We start from the raw sequence: 17,207 nt of genomic DNA on the forward strand, positions 1-17,207 counted from the left end.
TGGATCTTACTCAGAAAAATTCTGCAATTTTTCCCACATCTAAATTGAATTACAACTAATAGCCCTACCTATGAAACACTTTACATTAATCTTTTTGTTCTTTCCTGTGCTGCTTATCCACCTATGAAAATAAGTTACAACTTTAGGGCTATAATATTTATGTGCTTGATATATAAAGCATGATATTTTAGCTAATTTTGAAGCATTTTGATTCTTAAAGAAAAAAAACTGTATTTTTAATCCAAGAATAAACCAAATTTATTTTCATTGAAAAATAACCACAGCAGTGAATTTAATGATACCAATCTCACTCCTGGGATACAAAATAAAAGTTGAAAGCAGTTTGGAGAGGAATGACTATTGAAATCTGCACGTGAAGCTGTGCGGCTTTGTAACCGAATGTCTAGCACCATTGAGGTACGAAAGCATGCCAGCTGGGACGGCATTGTGCACCACAAAGTGTGGGTTGTAAGCCTATGTCCTAAGCACAAACCCTGGTTTCCAAGTTGGCAGGTGCTGAAAACACAGCAAATGTCACGCTTGCAACTCATTGGATAGAAGACCTCTGGGTAAGGCAAGCTAAAAGCTAAAAAGAACAGAGTGAGAGTTAAAACTTGAAAATTAAAACAATTCAGTATATCTTTTTTTAAAATTCCTAGTGACTTTTATTATTATATGCTATAAGAAAACATAGGGACAAAAAGCAGGCCCTGAAGTATATTCACAGTAAATAAAAAGGAAAAAGTGTAATAACAGTATTCATTTACTAGTATATGAAAACTTACTAAACCAATCTTATTATTCCAATATTAAGCTTCAAAAACAAAATCTAGGGGGCTGGAGAGATTATTCAGCAGTTTAGAGCACTTATTGCTATTGCAGAGGACCTGGGTTCAATTTCCACCATTTAATGGTGGCTCTGCCCTCTTCTGGCCTCCACAGGCACCAAGCACACACATAGTGCACATATATACATGCGGGCAAAATATTCATACACATAGAAGTAAATAATTGTTAAAAGATGAATAAAAACATATGCTCTGATGTATGTATGGCCACTGAAGTAGACTTTAGTGTCACTACCACACAACTAGCCATCTACAACATGCCTACTACTCCACCAAAAACATAGCTAAAAACAAGGCACAGTATTTTCATATTGCCCTATGTTTAACCTAGAAAATATCTCAACTATACTCCCGAACTATATTCACATGTCCTGTTTTCAAGTAAAAACCATTTCAAGCTTTTTCTTATTCTTTAAAATCCATTTAGTATTTGCAATACAAACCAAAACTGTTTTTCTCTGTTTGAGTCTCTCATATAAGTCACTGCCTCAAGGTAAACCTAATTTAATTTGGACATACTGATAAGCTAAAAACTACTGATATCCTTCCTATTTCCTTCAAAAGGACACTTTCCATTCATTATCGAGGAACCAGGTATAGTTCATGATTTACCAGAGTTTAAATATACAATCTAATCCTGAATCCTTTGGATTTAAAATATGAAGGGGGAAATTTTGTGTCTGGGTCTAACCTGGAGGGACTGGAGCACCATGAGAACATCCACCCAGCTTGCAAGCTCTTCCCTGTCCTCAGCAGCAGTTTGCCAATCTGCTGTATTCAAAAGCTACGGTCTTCTGTTTTCATTCACACCTGTCATTTTAAGAGGGATGACATTCACCTGGTTCTTTGTTTTTCTTCCCTACCAGTTTTGTTTGAGTGCTCCTGAAGGTGTAGTGCATCCACACCTGAAACATAAAGGGATGGATATGACTACAGAGGGAGGGGTTAGTTTCAGTGGTAGAGTGCTTGATCAGCACTCATGAAGTCCTAGGTTTGATCCCTGGTATTATGGGGGAGGTGAAGGGGGCAGGGAGATAACTAGTATGAAAGAGAAGTTGACTTCCTGTTTTAAAGAATAAATTTATAGTTGAGGGACAAAAAGAAAAAAAAAAAATCTCAAGACTTGGTAAAAGCCAGGTTAGTCAACCACTGTTCTGTTAAACCACCTTGATCATAGTCTGTTCTAAAAACATGTCAAGCTTTAAAGAAATTTCTTTAAAATGGTACAAATACTTGTTGGGAACAGTAGCAATTACCTATAATCCCAAAACTTGGAAAGCTGAGGCAGCCAGGACTATAGTGATGCTCACGGAAAAAACAAAATTGAAAACCTACAATTAACTTCACAGGTTTATAATCCCAGAAGTAGGGAGGCAGAGGCAGGAAACTCCCTGTGAGTTTGAGGCCAGTCTAATCTACACAGTGAATTCTAAGCAGTCAGAACTACATAGCAAGATTGGGAGTGGGATAACTAAAAGAGGTTTCAAACTTCTCGGGGTCAACTAGAAAAAGCAGCAGGGCTTAGGTCTGACAGTCCTACAGATGATGTCAGGCACTCTGAAACACCTAACCGTCAACGAGAAGACTGAAGTCATGCTTTCTAGACTAGCTTAAGAAAGTGGATCCCAGCTCCTTCACATACTCCACTGTCAATTCCAGCATAAACCAAGGACAGATTGGATAAATACCATTACTCAACATCAAATAATATAAATGGCAGTTAACTTACAGCAGGGAAAGAAATGTGACTTAAGTCAAAGAAATCAAGCCTGGGCGGCTGGCTCAGTGGTTAAGAGCACTGGCTGCTCTTCCTGAGGTCCTGAATTCAATTCCCAGCAACCACATGGTGGGTTACTACCATTTGTAATGGGATCTGATCCCTCTTCTGTCATGCAGGCGTACATGCAACTTACATAAAAATACATGAATAAACAAATCTTTAAAAAGAAAAAAAAGAAAGAAAGAAATTAAGCCTGGATGATATGAAGTAGAAACTAACCGTAGCATGTCAGTCCACTGCGTCTTAACTAGCCAGTAAAACCCAAGACCAACTCTATTCTCATGAGTCCCAGCATCCATCCCTATTTGGTAACCTTCGGAATCATGCCTTGCCTCAGATTTAATGAAGAAAAGTGCAGTAACCTTGCCCATTTGTTTTCAGTTCAAATACATTCACACTAACATTTTCACCACCACATCTACACTTCTTACCATTTATTACTACTTAAAAGTTCATATGTTCTCAATCTGAAAGGTGTTTTTCCATGCACTCTGAAACACGGGAAAATATCTACAAATCCAGCATGGTGGCATTTACTCTTCATTCTCTTACTAAGTAAGAAGGTGCTTCAGCACAGTCCAAGTTAGAGGCTAAGGAACATGTAACCTTGGCTGTTCTGGAACTCACTGATCCACCTGCCTCTGCCTCCCAAATGCTAGGATTAAAGGTGTGCACGCAGAATTATTTCAAAGATGTTTGGAAAGGCCTACCTTTCCAGATGCTCTTTCTCTTACTCCTCAACACTCATTTAATCACTCCTACAATACAAACACCTTTCAGTGGAACTGAGTACATTAAGGTGGTAGCACTGAGGGGTAAAATCCTAATGATTCACCTTTTAGTTCCAATGGGAAGAAGGGTTCTTGGAGAAAAGAGTATTTATCTGGCACTAAGCTGCTTGCCAAGTACCTTTGTAATGTTCACAGCCCTGCTGGGTAGAGTCCACACCTGGTTCTCTCCACCCTATCAAGCCTGCTTCAAAGAAGTGGACAGACAGTAGTGCCACCTTAGCTAAGCATGACATGATATAACAAAGTTCAGTTTCTGGGCTGAGATGGGCTCAATGGTAGAATGCTTGCCTTACAGGCCCAAAGCCCTAGGGTTTATGCCACAGCACCACCAAAACAAAAAAGCCTTTTTCATTAGCAGGATAAGCAGTTACATGACAAACTGACAGGCCACCTAGACAGGAGGTACAAAAGGACAGACCCACAAATTCGACTCGAGTCTCTGCTGCAGAAGAGAAGCATCTCAAAGCCCAAGGCCTTAGAGTGACAAAGTGGGTCATCTGGGAGTATTCAGTTGCTTGCATTTTGTGCGCAGAGGAATCAGAGGAAAATTCATTAGAGTATCATGATTGTTCCTTGGACCTCATCTTAATCTTACTGTTCTACATATAAGATGGAAGCAGACTAAACAATAAGATGCAAATTTCTAAATTTATTGGTCAAGTCATCTCTATGGTCAAATGAATACAAACTGAATAATCACACATATATCAGAAACATTCAGTCACCAAGCACAAGTTTTTTCAGATTAAAAAAAATTCATTCGCTTCAAATATTTTATTACATAGGCATACACATCTTTTTAATAGACAGATACCTTGGTTTAAGAGCCATCAAGCTACCCAGCAACTGATACTTAGTGAATAAAGTGTATAATGTCCTCATATATATTAGAAACCTATTTTGTAGGCCTTGTTCATTCAATCCTAGTTTTTAGGGATTTTTTGCTGGTTCCTTCCCTAAAACCATACATTAAAGCCCTAAGCCCCAATGCAATAGTATTTGTAGTTGAGGCCATTATGAAAAAACCAGGGTTAGGAGAGTCATGAGATCAGTGCCCTTACACAGAGACCCTGAGAGGTTGTGTATTTGTTCTTTTTCACACACAGAGGTCATGTGAACATACAAATAGCAGCCACCTACAAGCAAAGGAACAAGATAAAACAAACCTGGGGACAGGCATGGTGATGTGCAGTGGGTAAAGGTGCCAGCCACTAAGCCTGACAATCTGAATCCAATCCTTGGGACGCACGCACACACACACACAATAAATAAATGTAAAAAAGCAATGGTGATGGTACCTTGCCAGCACTTTGGAATTCCAGCTTCTAGAACTCTGAGAAAGAAATGGCTGCATTTTAGACCACCCAGTTTATAGTATTATGGTATCTGAGCTGCAGGAGTAGGAAGGAACTTAAAAGTACAGTACAGTTCTATGGGAAATGGTGCCTGCCACCAATCCTGATGACCTGATCTCTGGGGCCCATGTACTTGAGACAGCACATCCACACCAACATGTATATACACACACATGCATGTGCATGCACCAAATAAACAAAACATTTTTTTTTTCTTAAAGTTTACCTTTTTATTTTTTTCCTGTGACAGGGTTTCTCTGTGTGGCCCTGGCTGTCCTGGAACTCACCCAGTAGACAAGGGTGGCCTTGAACTCACAGAGATCCACCTGTCTCTGCCTCCAGAGTGCTGGGATTAAAGCTGTGCATTACCACCACCACCCGGCAAGTTTATCTACAGAATGTGCATGACTTATAAAAGAAAGGAAAGCGGTTTCTCTAGAACCAATCCCTTTGATTCTTACTCTTCTACACAACAGATTCACTGACTGACTGAGCCACTGACTTTGTGGTACTGGAGAGAAATCCAAGACCTTAAACATGCCAGACCAGAACTGTACCAAAAAGCTTCACTCCTAGCCCTCTTTAACAGACTTTAAACACAAACTATCTATAATCATTCAACGAAAGGAACCAAGAAAGGTCAACTAAATTTCCAATTCAAAAATAACCTATTTCTTTTGTTTCAAGTCCTTAGTCAAACAGAATGAACAAAATGATCTCTTCTGTTTCTGTAGCATCTTTACCATAGGAGCAGCCCATAGGAAAGCTGCCTCACTAAATGAACAAACCTTTGAAAAAAGTTTACTTGATAGTGAGGTAAGATACTAATAATATGGCCTTTCAGTTTAATCTAGTTAATTACTTTTTAATTTAACAATAACCATAATAATTGGCACAACTAAAAGTCTATGTGGGACTTTATCCTATCTCTTTAGCAAACTATATTATCAATCATTTGACTCAAGAAGCTTTTTCCACAGAATCAGAGCTTTCCTTCTAAGCCTGCTATGGTTTGCAAGGGGATAAACACATCAAAACTGTGTCTTACTTATAACTACTCAAAAATAATAAATATTACTCTCATTCAAAACAACAGTATAAAAGCAGGTTCACTGAAACATCTCCAATGTTCCCTTTATAAATGACAAACATAAGTTATCCCTCACAGCTCTAGGCTTTCCTCCCAAAGCTTGTGCATGGCTCTTTAACTCAGACAATGCAAAAGTCTATTAAATACCATACTATAATTTTCTCCATCCAAACTCCAATGAGGCTTCTACAGAAAATATGGAAGGAAAACCTAATTACCATTGCTTCAAATTTATTTCCTCAGCAAATCAACAGACTAAGTAAGGACTAGATGCTGTCACAGAAAGGCAGGCGGATATGGAATATAAACTGCTCTTTCCTCCACTCTTCCTCCCTGTGTCCCGCCTCTCCAAGTTCCATGGTTGGAAATCATCCTAATATTTTTTTCAGCCAGGATGTACTAAAATTAGACAGGAACAAAGGCCTGACATTTTCATATTAGCAAGGGGTTAGGAAGCAAATCTGAACTTGAAGCACCCACACTCATCTACATTTAGCCTCTTCCTCTTTCCTTCCAAAAGCAGCAAGAGAGGCAACAGCAGGAACCAGCCCAGTTCAGTTTCTACTCTGCTACTGTCCCTGACAACAAACTATTTCATCCACAGTGCATCAGTGAAGACCCCTAGTCAACTGGAGTATTTCATATTTCTTTCTAAGCTACTCTGATATTCTTTAGGATATATAATTGCTGGATCATGTGCTAACGTTTATGGCTTGGGGAAAACGGAGAGATTTTTTTTAAAAAGTAGCTTCCAAGCACTATGCACAATAAAAAAATTAGATTGATTTATCATTTTCTGATATAGTAATAGCAACAACATGTAAAAATATAACACAGGGCTAGACAAGTGGCTCGGCAGTTAGTAGCACTCCCTGCTCTTACAGAAGTTTGGTTCTAAGCACCCACACAAGGTAGCTCACAACTGCCTGTAACTCCAATTCCACGAGATCCAACATGCTCTTCTTTTGACCTACATGGGCACTCACCCAAATGCCAATTTTTACAGAGACAAATGAAGAAAAAATTTAAAAATTGTTTTTAAAAATGTGCCATTTCTTCAGGAAAACAAGAAAATAGTTTCCTCTAAAAAATGAAAACTAGACATGAGGGTTTTATGGCTTGCTCTATTACTTACTAGGCAGTAATTTACAGATACAATGGGTTGCTTAGTCTTCAGTCTTTCTCACAACACTATCAGCATGACAAAAGTACATTCCATTGGCTCATACATCCCCGGTTTTTGAAGTTCTACTCCACAAAAGCAGAATACTGATATAGTCTTGTCTTAGAAGTTATTCTTATCCTTTTAATTTGGCTTCCCTGGGCCTAAGCTCCAAGTCCACACAGTGATAGCTTGAAATTCCGCTAGAGAAGCCCTTTTAATGATTAGTCTAACTCACTGTGTTATAAAGATTTTTAAAACTCAGTAAGTACCCACTCAAGCTCCCTTTTTTTCCTGGTTACTAGAGCCCATCTTGACATCTAAGCTGGAAATGAATGATCTTTCAACAACACTCCAGGGATTTTGCTAAGGTCATATTCAATCATTCATTAGGCCTGGTACCCGGTGCTTTTCAGAGTTCCATTGTAGAGCTGGTTTTATTCAGCATTTATGTAGCCTGTGGGCTTGGGTATTTGTCTGCTTAATGTTGAGTTTCATTTCTATGCCCCTAACATAGGAATCCATCAATTGACCAAAGAATTTCAAACTATTCCTTTACTTTCTAACAAATTGCATGGTGTGTATGAAGAATAAATTAGCATTAATTTTCTTCTATTAACTGTTAATAAGACATGTTCCTGCATTCACCCTTCATCTAAGGACATCTCTGTTTTCTGCCTAACCAAAAGAAATGATAAGGATTTTTAAATTTTTTTCCCCCAGTGTGTCTTTAAATCTGTGTTCCTTGCTTCCCACAACCAAGCTCTAAGTTGTGGCAGCCTTCTTCCAGTAAAAAAGGACAAGATCCTTTCAGAGGCCATCCATACCCTTGCAATTAACTGGAGTGGTTACTACTGTGCAATACAAGACACTTGGTCTCTTGCCCTGAAAACTGAACAATGTTTCTGCAAAAGATAGATCCTAGTTCACAGAGGCAAAAACAGGAAGTCAAAACTTAGGTCTCTCCCTTGGAGACAAACTGTTTGTATTTGTTCTTATTTTCAATGTAGGCCACCAGACAGAAAGAAAGTCAGATACAGTCATACTATGTATATATAGACACAAATCTATAAAGTGGGAAAATTGCATAGTTTGAGCAGGGTGTGGTAGCAAACTCCTATAATCCCAACACAGAAGGTTGAGGCAGAAAGATCAAGGATCAGAGTTCAGGGCTATCCTCAGCTGCAACGGAGGGTCAAAGCTTGCTTAGATTACATGAGACCTTGTCTCAAAAAGAACGAGAGGAAAGAAATAAAAATTTTTAAAAAAAAATTATGTATGTGCCTCAAAAACTGAGGTTTCTACTGGAATGAGAATGAACCCTGTCAGCATGCAGTGGTACACTGCAGTGGTACAGAAATTTTACAAATGTATAAAAGATATTAAGGTCTTTTATATATGTTTGGCTCCCTTCTTTTCTCTAATAGAAGATTGCATGCACATTGGAGAGGAACAAGAAGAAAAATAAGCTTGTTACTACAAGGGGGGGGGGGGGAATCAAGTACAATTTGTACTTATTTTAAAATGGCTTTAGTTAAGCTAGTGTCAGGTTTGAATCACAGACCAAAGTGTCAGTTCCCAAAAGAAACTCCAACTTGAATACCTGATTAAAACAAAATGTTCTCAATACTTTCTATTTGTTAAGTTGTGGAGCCTGACCAACTACCTGCAGCATTCAGGCCTGATTCCCTCTGGACCTGGAGGTTTCCTGTGGCCGTGTGCTTCCTACAGATATGCCTGTTGTGCTGTAGCAGCATCACTGCAAAATGCCCCAGTTCTGGTTTGCATTTCAAACAAGTTTCCTCAAAATGTCTTCTGATGAAATGAAGCTACAATTCCAGTTTCTTACCCACAGACCACAGTCATCATTACATCACGTGCTGCCCCTTTTTTGTAACTGTATCATTTCATTCATGTATCCACATATTTATGAGTTAACAAAGCCGGTGGTGGTAGTGCACACTTTAGCAGTGGTGCACACCTTTGATCCTAGCACTCAGGAGGCAGAGCCAGGCAGATCTCTGTGAGTTCAAGGCTAGCCTGGTCTACAGAACAAGCTCCAGAACAGGCACCAAAACTACACAGAGAAACCCTGTCTTGAAACCCCCCACCCCTCAAAAAAGAGTTAACAATACGGGGTTGGAGAGATGGGGCTCAGTGGCTAAGAATGTTGGCTGTTCTTCGAAAGGATTCAGGTTCAATTCCTGAATTGCACCCACATGGTGCTGTCTGTAACTCCAGTTCCAGGAGATCTGACATCCTCACATAGACATACATGCAGGCAAACACCAATGCACATAAAATAAAATAAATAAAATTTTAAAAACAGAGTTTAACATTACTAAGCTTTAAAAGTTTATATAGTTTATAGTTTATTTCATAAACTTAGAGATATTTGGTGACCAGGCTTTTAAGTTTGGTAGTATTTGAAAATACTAATTTCTATTTATTCTGACTTTAATCATTAAAGGGCTGGCTTGAGTGCTAAGAAGAAATGACAAGTCCTTTTCTTAAGCTTTATCAATAGCTCCATAGTGGAAAAAGAAGAAAGAAAAAAAAGAAAGCCTCTACCTTTGCAAGAAGAATAAATATGTCCCACAAAGGGACTCAATCAATATCAACAGACATATCCCAGGCTAACTGTGAGTCAGACTCAGCCTGCTCACACAGAAAGTGATTTGTTGGGTTGATGCTTAATAACACTTCAAATTTACCCACTTAAAAGTCTAAGAGTACTTACTTCTACTTATTTAATTATTTATTTCAGACAAGCTCTCACTAAGTAGTCCCAGCTGGATTGGAACTTGCTATGTCAATTACTGTTATTTTTGAAACCAAAGACAAATTTGGAATACCTGTTATTATTTTTAAAAAAAAATCACCTCAATATATTCTAAGACAGTATGTATCTACAGTGTAAAGACTGTGGCTAGGGAGGTGGCTCAGTGAATACAATGCATGCTGTACAAGCATGAGGACGTGAGTTGGAATTCCCAGCACCTGTGCAAAAGCCAGGTATGGCTGCATGTGCCTGGAGCTCCAGAGCTGGCAGATGCAAACAGGCAGGTCCGTAGAACTTGCTGGCCAGCTACCTAGCTCAAACACTGAGCTTCAGGTTCAGTAAGAGACCCTGAATCAAGGAAATTCAGTAAGAGACCCTGAATCAAGGAAATAAATAAGGAAGGCAAAACAAGGCAGCAATAGAAGGAGATACTGGAGCCTGTTGTGGAGGCACTTGCCTTTAATCCCAGCACCTGATCCAGAGACTGGGGCAGGCAGATCTCTCTGAGTTCAAAGCCTGGTCTACATAGTGAGTTCTAGGACTGCCAGGACTAAATAGAGAGATCCTGTCTCAAAAAAATAACCACAAAACGATTCTTAGTCTCCCTTTGCCTTCCACATGTGCATGCCTATGCACTTGCATATATGTGTTCAGATACACTAAAAAGATCCCATATCTCAGAAAGCACAATTTTCTGAAAAGCTTAAATTATACATATTTTAAAGTAATTTCTCACATTTTGCATTCTAAAATAAAAGCTATTCCAAAATCATTATTTTTGTTCAAAGTCCATGTAACTGTCTCCAAATCTTGAAAAGACAAGTGGAGGGTTGGGGATTTAGCTCAGTGGTAAAGTGCTTGCCTAACAAGCGCATGGCCTTGAGTGGTAGCCTTAATGGTTATGCTGACCTGAGTTACAGGCTTGTCCTCCTCTATCGCCTCAGAACAACAACCATCTAATGCTGGACTAGGCTAAATACTAGAAGAATATTTACCATAAAAAAAGGGTTTGAAACCCAAAAAAGCTGAAAAATCATCAAAAGTTATAATATTTTAATTATATAATATTTTATTTATTTTACATATGCAGGTATTTTGCCTACATGAATGTCTATGTACTACACGCCTGTCTACTGCCCAAGGATGCTAGAAGAGAGGGTATTGGATCCCTACAAACTGGAGTAACAGATGGTGTGAGCCACATGGGTTTTGTGTAAAAACTCAGGTCCTCTGCAGGAGCAGAGTGCTCATAACTCCTGAGACATCCAGCAACCCAAAAACTACATAATTTAAAAAAAAAAAAAAATTACATTAAGATTCCAATACTAAAATATTGTCCCAAATAGAGTTTCCTTAAATATCAGATATAAATAAAAGATACACTTTACCTTTTGCAATATATAAATGCCCTCCAGATAAACCAGTTCTCAGATCGAGCCCCTTGTATCTACATCCCTCAAAGTTCTACAGAAAAATGAATAACAAGTTCAGTTTTCACTTTTCTTTTGTGTGTGTATGCTTGCACGTGTATCCATTTCCCATGGATGTGTATGTAGAAGCCAGAAGTCTTTAGGTATTTTGTGGAATATTATTTTAACTGTGTAAAGGTGTGTTACAACTGTTTCTGCTGCCTTTGTTAACGATACAAAGATGTGTTACATTTGTTTCATTAAACAAAATTAACCTGGGGTCAGGAGGCTGAGCCAGCAACTAGCTGACAGAAAGTAGTAGGAAGGGACTAAGTGTAACGATGATTTTTTAGTGGGAACTGAGCAGAAGGATGGCCCGTTCTCAGGAGATGTGAACAAGGAGAGAAGGTCAGCCTCTCTGAGTCAGGATTTCACCTCAACCTTTGAATCTTGAGTTCTAAGGAAGAATAGAGATTTCGATAGTTTCCTTTAGCAGCCGTGATAGAGCCGGTGCCTGAGGGACAGAATTCCTGCCTGGCTGTGGAGCATCCAAACTGCTGCTGGAGTTGCAATTGCCAGTTGGGATAGCAGTTGCTTAAGGTGTAGCCACTGTATTGAATGCAAAACAACAGGGTATCTTTCTCAATTGTTCTTAACTTTCCTTTTTGAGATGGGTTCTCAATGAACCTGGAGCCAACTGATTCACAGCTAGGCTGCCTGGCCATCAAGGCTCAGGGAATCCTCTTGTCTCTGCTCAGGAGCATTGAGATTATAAGCACATGCTGCTACACACAGCACTTTACATAGGTGCTAGGGATCTGAAGTCAGGTCTTCTACATGGCAATTTCCTCAACATTTTTTTTCTTTTTTTGGAGAAAAGGTTTTACTGTGTAGCCCAAGCTTTTAACTCCAGTTCCTCCTCCTTCAGCCTCCTGAGTGTTAAGATTACAGGTGTGTCATGTCTTGCTTCAAATTCAGTTCCTGGTAAAGGACAGTCTTTCAAAACAGATAGTAAAGAGTCATAATGGATGTCATGAGACTCAGGTGGCTGACTCACAATTATCAAAGTCCACAGACCATCACTAGCCAGTTAGTTGTTGGTGATCAACACTAACAAAGGGCTACCTATATACCTCCTAAAAGTAAGTGCCCACCTGGATTTTCTATGTAGCACTGACTTAGATGCTATAAAGACAGATATTTGGCACCTGAGAGGTAGACTATGCTTGAAGAAGGATTCTAGAGTCAGCCAGACCCAACAAAGAATCTTGGCTTCACCTGTTACTGTCTGGACTTGCAAAAGTGTCTTCACTCTTGGCTACAGCTCTCCTATACATAAACAAGCAATTCTTTGTGAAAATACCAGGGGGACTCAATGATTTACTGTAACATCATTAGTTAACATGGGGCTAAATAGTCCTTAATTCTCTTTCCTTAAACTACCCATTTATCCTTCACAGGATAAAGACTAGAGTTACCAGTGTGGTGGTGCACACCTTTAATCTCAACACTGGGGATGCAGAGGCAGGTGGATCTCTCAGTTCTGGGCCAACCAGGGCTACACAGTAAGACATTATCTCAAAAATAAATAACTAAAAATAATTCATCAATTTCTCTGATTTTGCTTAATAACATGACAATCAGGAAGTTCTCCCAGCTAACAACAAAATGGCATTGCTTACCATAATTCATACCCTATAACTCATGAAGAAAAGTTTTAACTATTCTGGCCTTGAAACAGTTTGGTTGAGTCTTCATAAATAGCCATTTTCAATTCAATTTTTACTAAGGCACAAAAAAACAAGAATAGATGCTTTCTGTAAATTCATTTACTGCCTTGAGGCTTTCAATTGTTTAATAGTTACAGAAAACTGCCTTAAAACACAAGAAAAATATTTATATGTCAAATACAAAATACGATTTTACATTATTCTTAGTTGACATCTAAATGCTGATTCCCATTCTTGTGGTTTCCCACCACCCCATTATCTGTACTCAGTCTGTGCAGACTTAGTGCTTACTAAGCACTACTGGCATTTGCTAAGCCTGGGTACTTACTAAGCACTATTGGCACTTGCTTCTTCGTATCAGGTTTACTTTGCTGTACAGTTTCTTCAAGAAAACTAACTGACTTTGTCCAAGGAAGTCTCACTTTTTTTGAAAAACCAAAGCTGCTACAGTGTTTCCAGATCTACCTCCAAAACTGAACTTGGGTGTTGGCAGCTCTTCAAAAAATTCAAATCCTATAAAACAAAAAGTAAAATATCTGTTAGAGATATTTTGTACAACAATGTTCTTCCAAATCCTTTCTAAAACTGTGATTTCATACTGGTGACTGAACTTAATTTTGCAGGTTTTTTTCCTACCTCAACCCCCCAGATTTTTTTTAATGAACAGGGAACAGAAAGGACCAAAAACAATTGGGAAGTCTTTCCCCATCTCCTCTGGTCCTGCTTACCACTACCTCCCCGCCACCTGCCTTATTCTATTTCTCTATCTCCTTAGTAGCAAGCAGCTGTGACGCATTCAATTTTTGCCATACGCCAAATCTGCTTCTTCTTTTTTTTTCTGGTTTTTTTGAGACAGGTTTTGGGGCCTGTCCTAGAACTTGCTTTGTAGACCAGGCTGGCTTTGAACTCACAGAGATCTGCCTGCCTCTGCCTCCTGAGTGTTGGAAGCCCAGCCCAGTACTGCTTATGTGGCTTTCTATGTAGGAACTCAATCACATCGGAAATATAAAGGCATGTAATACAGAAAGGTTAAATTACTAAAAGTAAAAATGAATTTGTAGATGATGAGAAAGTTCTGGAAGACAGACTTCTCATGGTTACATCACAATATGGGTGAAGTTACTGAACTGCACACTTAATTCATTATCTATCTATGGGTTTAGTTGTATTTGGTTTTTCTGAGACAGGGCCTCATACAACAGAGGTTGACCCTATGCTTTCTATATAGCCAAAGATGATCTTTAAACTCCTGATCCTCCTGCCTCCACCTAACAAATACTAGGATTAAAGGTATACACTGCCATGCACAGTCTGAATTGTTCACTTAAAAATTTAAAATAGCAAAAATCTTATGTGTTTTATCACAATTTTTAGAACAAAAGATTAAACAAAAATTAATAACCAAATGAACTACTAACTATCTTGGAAGAAATTATAACTTTCAGAGCACAGTATGCTTTTAAAAGAAACTCTCACTGAGAACCCAGTGTCCTAGGTTCAAGTCTCAGCTTTCCCATCTCTAAGTAAGAGATATACTTGCTCAAGGAACCTTTTCCATTACCCTGAATTCTATTCAAAGATGGCAGATAGCAAAATCACCACATAACTTTGTAAAGATTCAAATAAAGTAACTAGTGTTTCCCTCAACTATAAAATAAGCTGTAAATACATTATTTGGGTTGTTTTTTTTGGGGGGGAGGGGTTGTTTTGTTTTCCAAGATAAGTTCTCACCATGTAGCTCTGGCTGTCCTGGAACTTGCTTTGCAGACCCGCCTGCCTCTGCCTCCCCAGTGCTGGGATTGAAGGTATGTGCTACCACTGCCCAAGGCCAGCTTGGTCAACATAGTCAGTTCTATAAGAGAAACCCTGCCTCAAACAAACAAACTAACTAACTAACAAAAAGCCACCAGGGTATTTCAGTGGTACAAAACTTGCCTCCTATATAGAAGGCTTAGGTCTGGAATTGAAGCCCATAAAAATAAAATAATAAAACAAAGCTGAAAGGTCTCTAAACAACTAAACAATACACTAGGCCTGAGTTTGATCCTCAGGATCCACATAATGAAAGGAGAGAACTGGGGGCGGTGGTGGCGCACGCCTTTAATCCCAGCACTCAGGAGGCAGAGGCAGGTGGATCTCTGTGAGCCCGAGGCCAGCCTGGGCTACCAAGTGAGTCCCAAGAAAGGGGCAAAAGCTACACAGAGAAACCCTGTCTCAAAAAAAAAAAAAAAAAAGAAAAAAGAAAAAAAAAAAAAAACAACAGAGAAGAGTATGTAGAATATTTGGGGTTGGGGATTTAGCTCAGTGGAAGAGCGCTTGCCTAGCATGTGCAAGGCCCTGGGTTCAGTCCTCAGCTCTGGCAAAAAAAAAAAAAAGAGAGAGAGAGAAAAGAAAGGAGAGAACTGATTCCCATGGGTAGTCTTCTGACTGCCACATACACCACCCAGCTAAATAAACTGTAATAAAAATATTTTTAAAAAACATTTACATCATTTACATTGTATGAATAGTACTACTGAGGAAAACGGCACAATTCATTTCAAATATGGAAAAAAGAAAGAACCTTTAAGGCCTGGTGAGGCACTTGAACTCACAAAGACTATGGCAGCACACACAGGCCTAAACAGGTTCAAGCCAGATAGGATCTCAGCACTAAGGGTGAAGTAGGCACAAGCTCTCACTCAAGAATCTACCTGTTGTTGATAAACACTGGCAAAGAAAACAATTCAGTTTTCTCCAGCGGACTCTCACTGTATTAACTACACTTCAGGACAAGCCCCATGCGCAGAAGTAGTTGGCCAACACAAAACACATTCAATGGTTTTCTTTGTAGACTGTCTCATTACACTCTGAGCATTTTTGCTCGTTTATTTTTTATTTCCATTTTTGTGGGGTTTTGTTGTTTTTTGTTTGTTTGTTTTTGGGGGGTTGTCTGTGTTTCTTATGTGTCTTTTTTACTTTTAGATTTTGTTTGTTTGTAAAGAGAAAAGGAACAGAGTTGGGTAGAGAAGTGGGAAGGATTGGGGCGGGACATGATCAAAACACATTGTATGGGGAAAAAGACTAGTGAGGCCAGCTTCATTCTAAGCCAGTGGATTATGGCACTAACCTGCGCAGCTAACAGGGAGGCTGTCGGCAGTGAAATGGGACCAGGTACTCTGTTGGTGTCTTGCATATAAGTCTAAGCACCATTTTCTAAGTAACTCAATCCTAAAAGTCTCTAATGCTATGTAATTGTTTCTTTAACACCTTCTATTATAACATTTTCAGTGTTTTAATTCTCTATTTAGTTCTAAAACTGAATACAGAGTTTACTCAACAGTTCTCAGACACATTAACATTGTAAAGCATAGTATTCAAAGCTAAAGTCTGTTCCTCATTACCAGAGACAGGCAAACATGTTTCTGTCTGCTGGTTCCAGGGTAAAAGAGAACACCTGTATTTAAGAACCAAGAGAGGAACTTGCCCCACACAGCAGAACTCTTAGCATTTATTAAAACTGTTGAGCTCTAGAAAGAAGGAGGACTCTTGATAGAATCCAACTGTTCCTTTTTTTTTCCTCAGTGTTTTTGAGAGACAGGGTTTCTCTGTGTAGCCCTGGCTGTCCTGGAACTCGCTCTATAGACCAGGATAGCCTCGAAGATTTGCCTGCCTCTGTCTCCCAAGTGCTAGGACCAAAGGCATGTGCCACAACTGCATTCTGAATAAAATAAATGTGACATGGAAGATAAAACTAATGACATGAAATAACAGATAGTAAATCACAGACAATTCTTGTTTTCTGGAAGTTATAGTAATGAAGCCAAAAGCTCACATTTTCAGCTTCAGGTTTTCCATTATAAAACCTGCCAAAGCCACTGAGTGTACACGAGAGGACATAGGACATGTTCTCTCTGCCTAGTCCTTTAATACTAAAATAAGAGAAAACAAAATCTAAGATAGGTACATGCAATATGATGCAACATGGTTACAGAAAGCAGTGTGCAGTAAACTCTCTTGATGTAGCTGATTTCTTATCAACTTGTGAGAGGGGGTCAAAATATAACCAAATATTTAGTCTAGAATCATTTACTTAATACTTCATCCTGAAAATTCCTTCCATTCCTCTACAAAATAATTAGTACTAGCCCTGAAAAAAGACTCTAAGGAAAAGGTAAACAAATACCACACAAATTTCAAAGTACTTTCCCAGGAATGCCTGTGTGCTACACGGATAAACTAGAAGTAAACTACTTCTTAAAGTGGCCAGGAAAGAGGCTG

General features: G+C 39.0%; 2 protein-coding genes across 6 annotated transcripts in view; both read right to left on the reverse strand.

The window, feature by feature from the left end:
- Fam53b (family with sequence similarity 53 member B) overlaps positions 1-13,331 on the reverse strand; it is a 119,777-nt gene extending 106,446 nt beyond the window's left edge. The window contains exon 1 of the mRNA XM_036196075.1: positions 13,276-13,331. The gene's annotated coding sequence lies outside the window, so the exon portion shown is untranslated. The remainder of the gene's footprint in view (positions 1-13,275) is intronic.
- Eef1akmt2 (EEF1A lysine methyltransferase 2) overlaps positions 13,032-17,207 on the reverse strand; it is a 29,536-nt gene continuing 25,360 nt past the window's right edge. For 4 of the 5 annotated variants that reach the window (XM_036196156.1, XM_036196136.1, XM_036196146.1 and 1 more), the window contains one exon: positions 13,349-13,460. In XM_036196156.1, the coding sequence (XP_036052049.1) occupies positions 13,366-13,460 (95 nt within the window). In that variant the 3' untranslated portion in view covers positions 13,349-13,365. Of the gene's footprint in view, positions 13,461-17,207 lie in introns of all 5 variants that reach the window. The other variant, XM_036196126.1, reaches the window with a different exon arrangement.

This window comes from Onychomys torridus, chromosome 1 (genome assembly GCF_903995425.1).
Source record: "Onychomys torridus chromosome 1, mOncTor1.1, whole genome shotgun sequence".
NCBI lineage: Eukaryota > Metazoa > Chordata > Mammalia > Rodentia > Cricetidae > Onychomys > Onychomys torridus.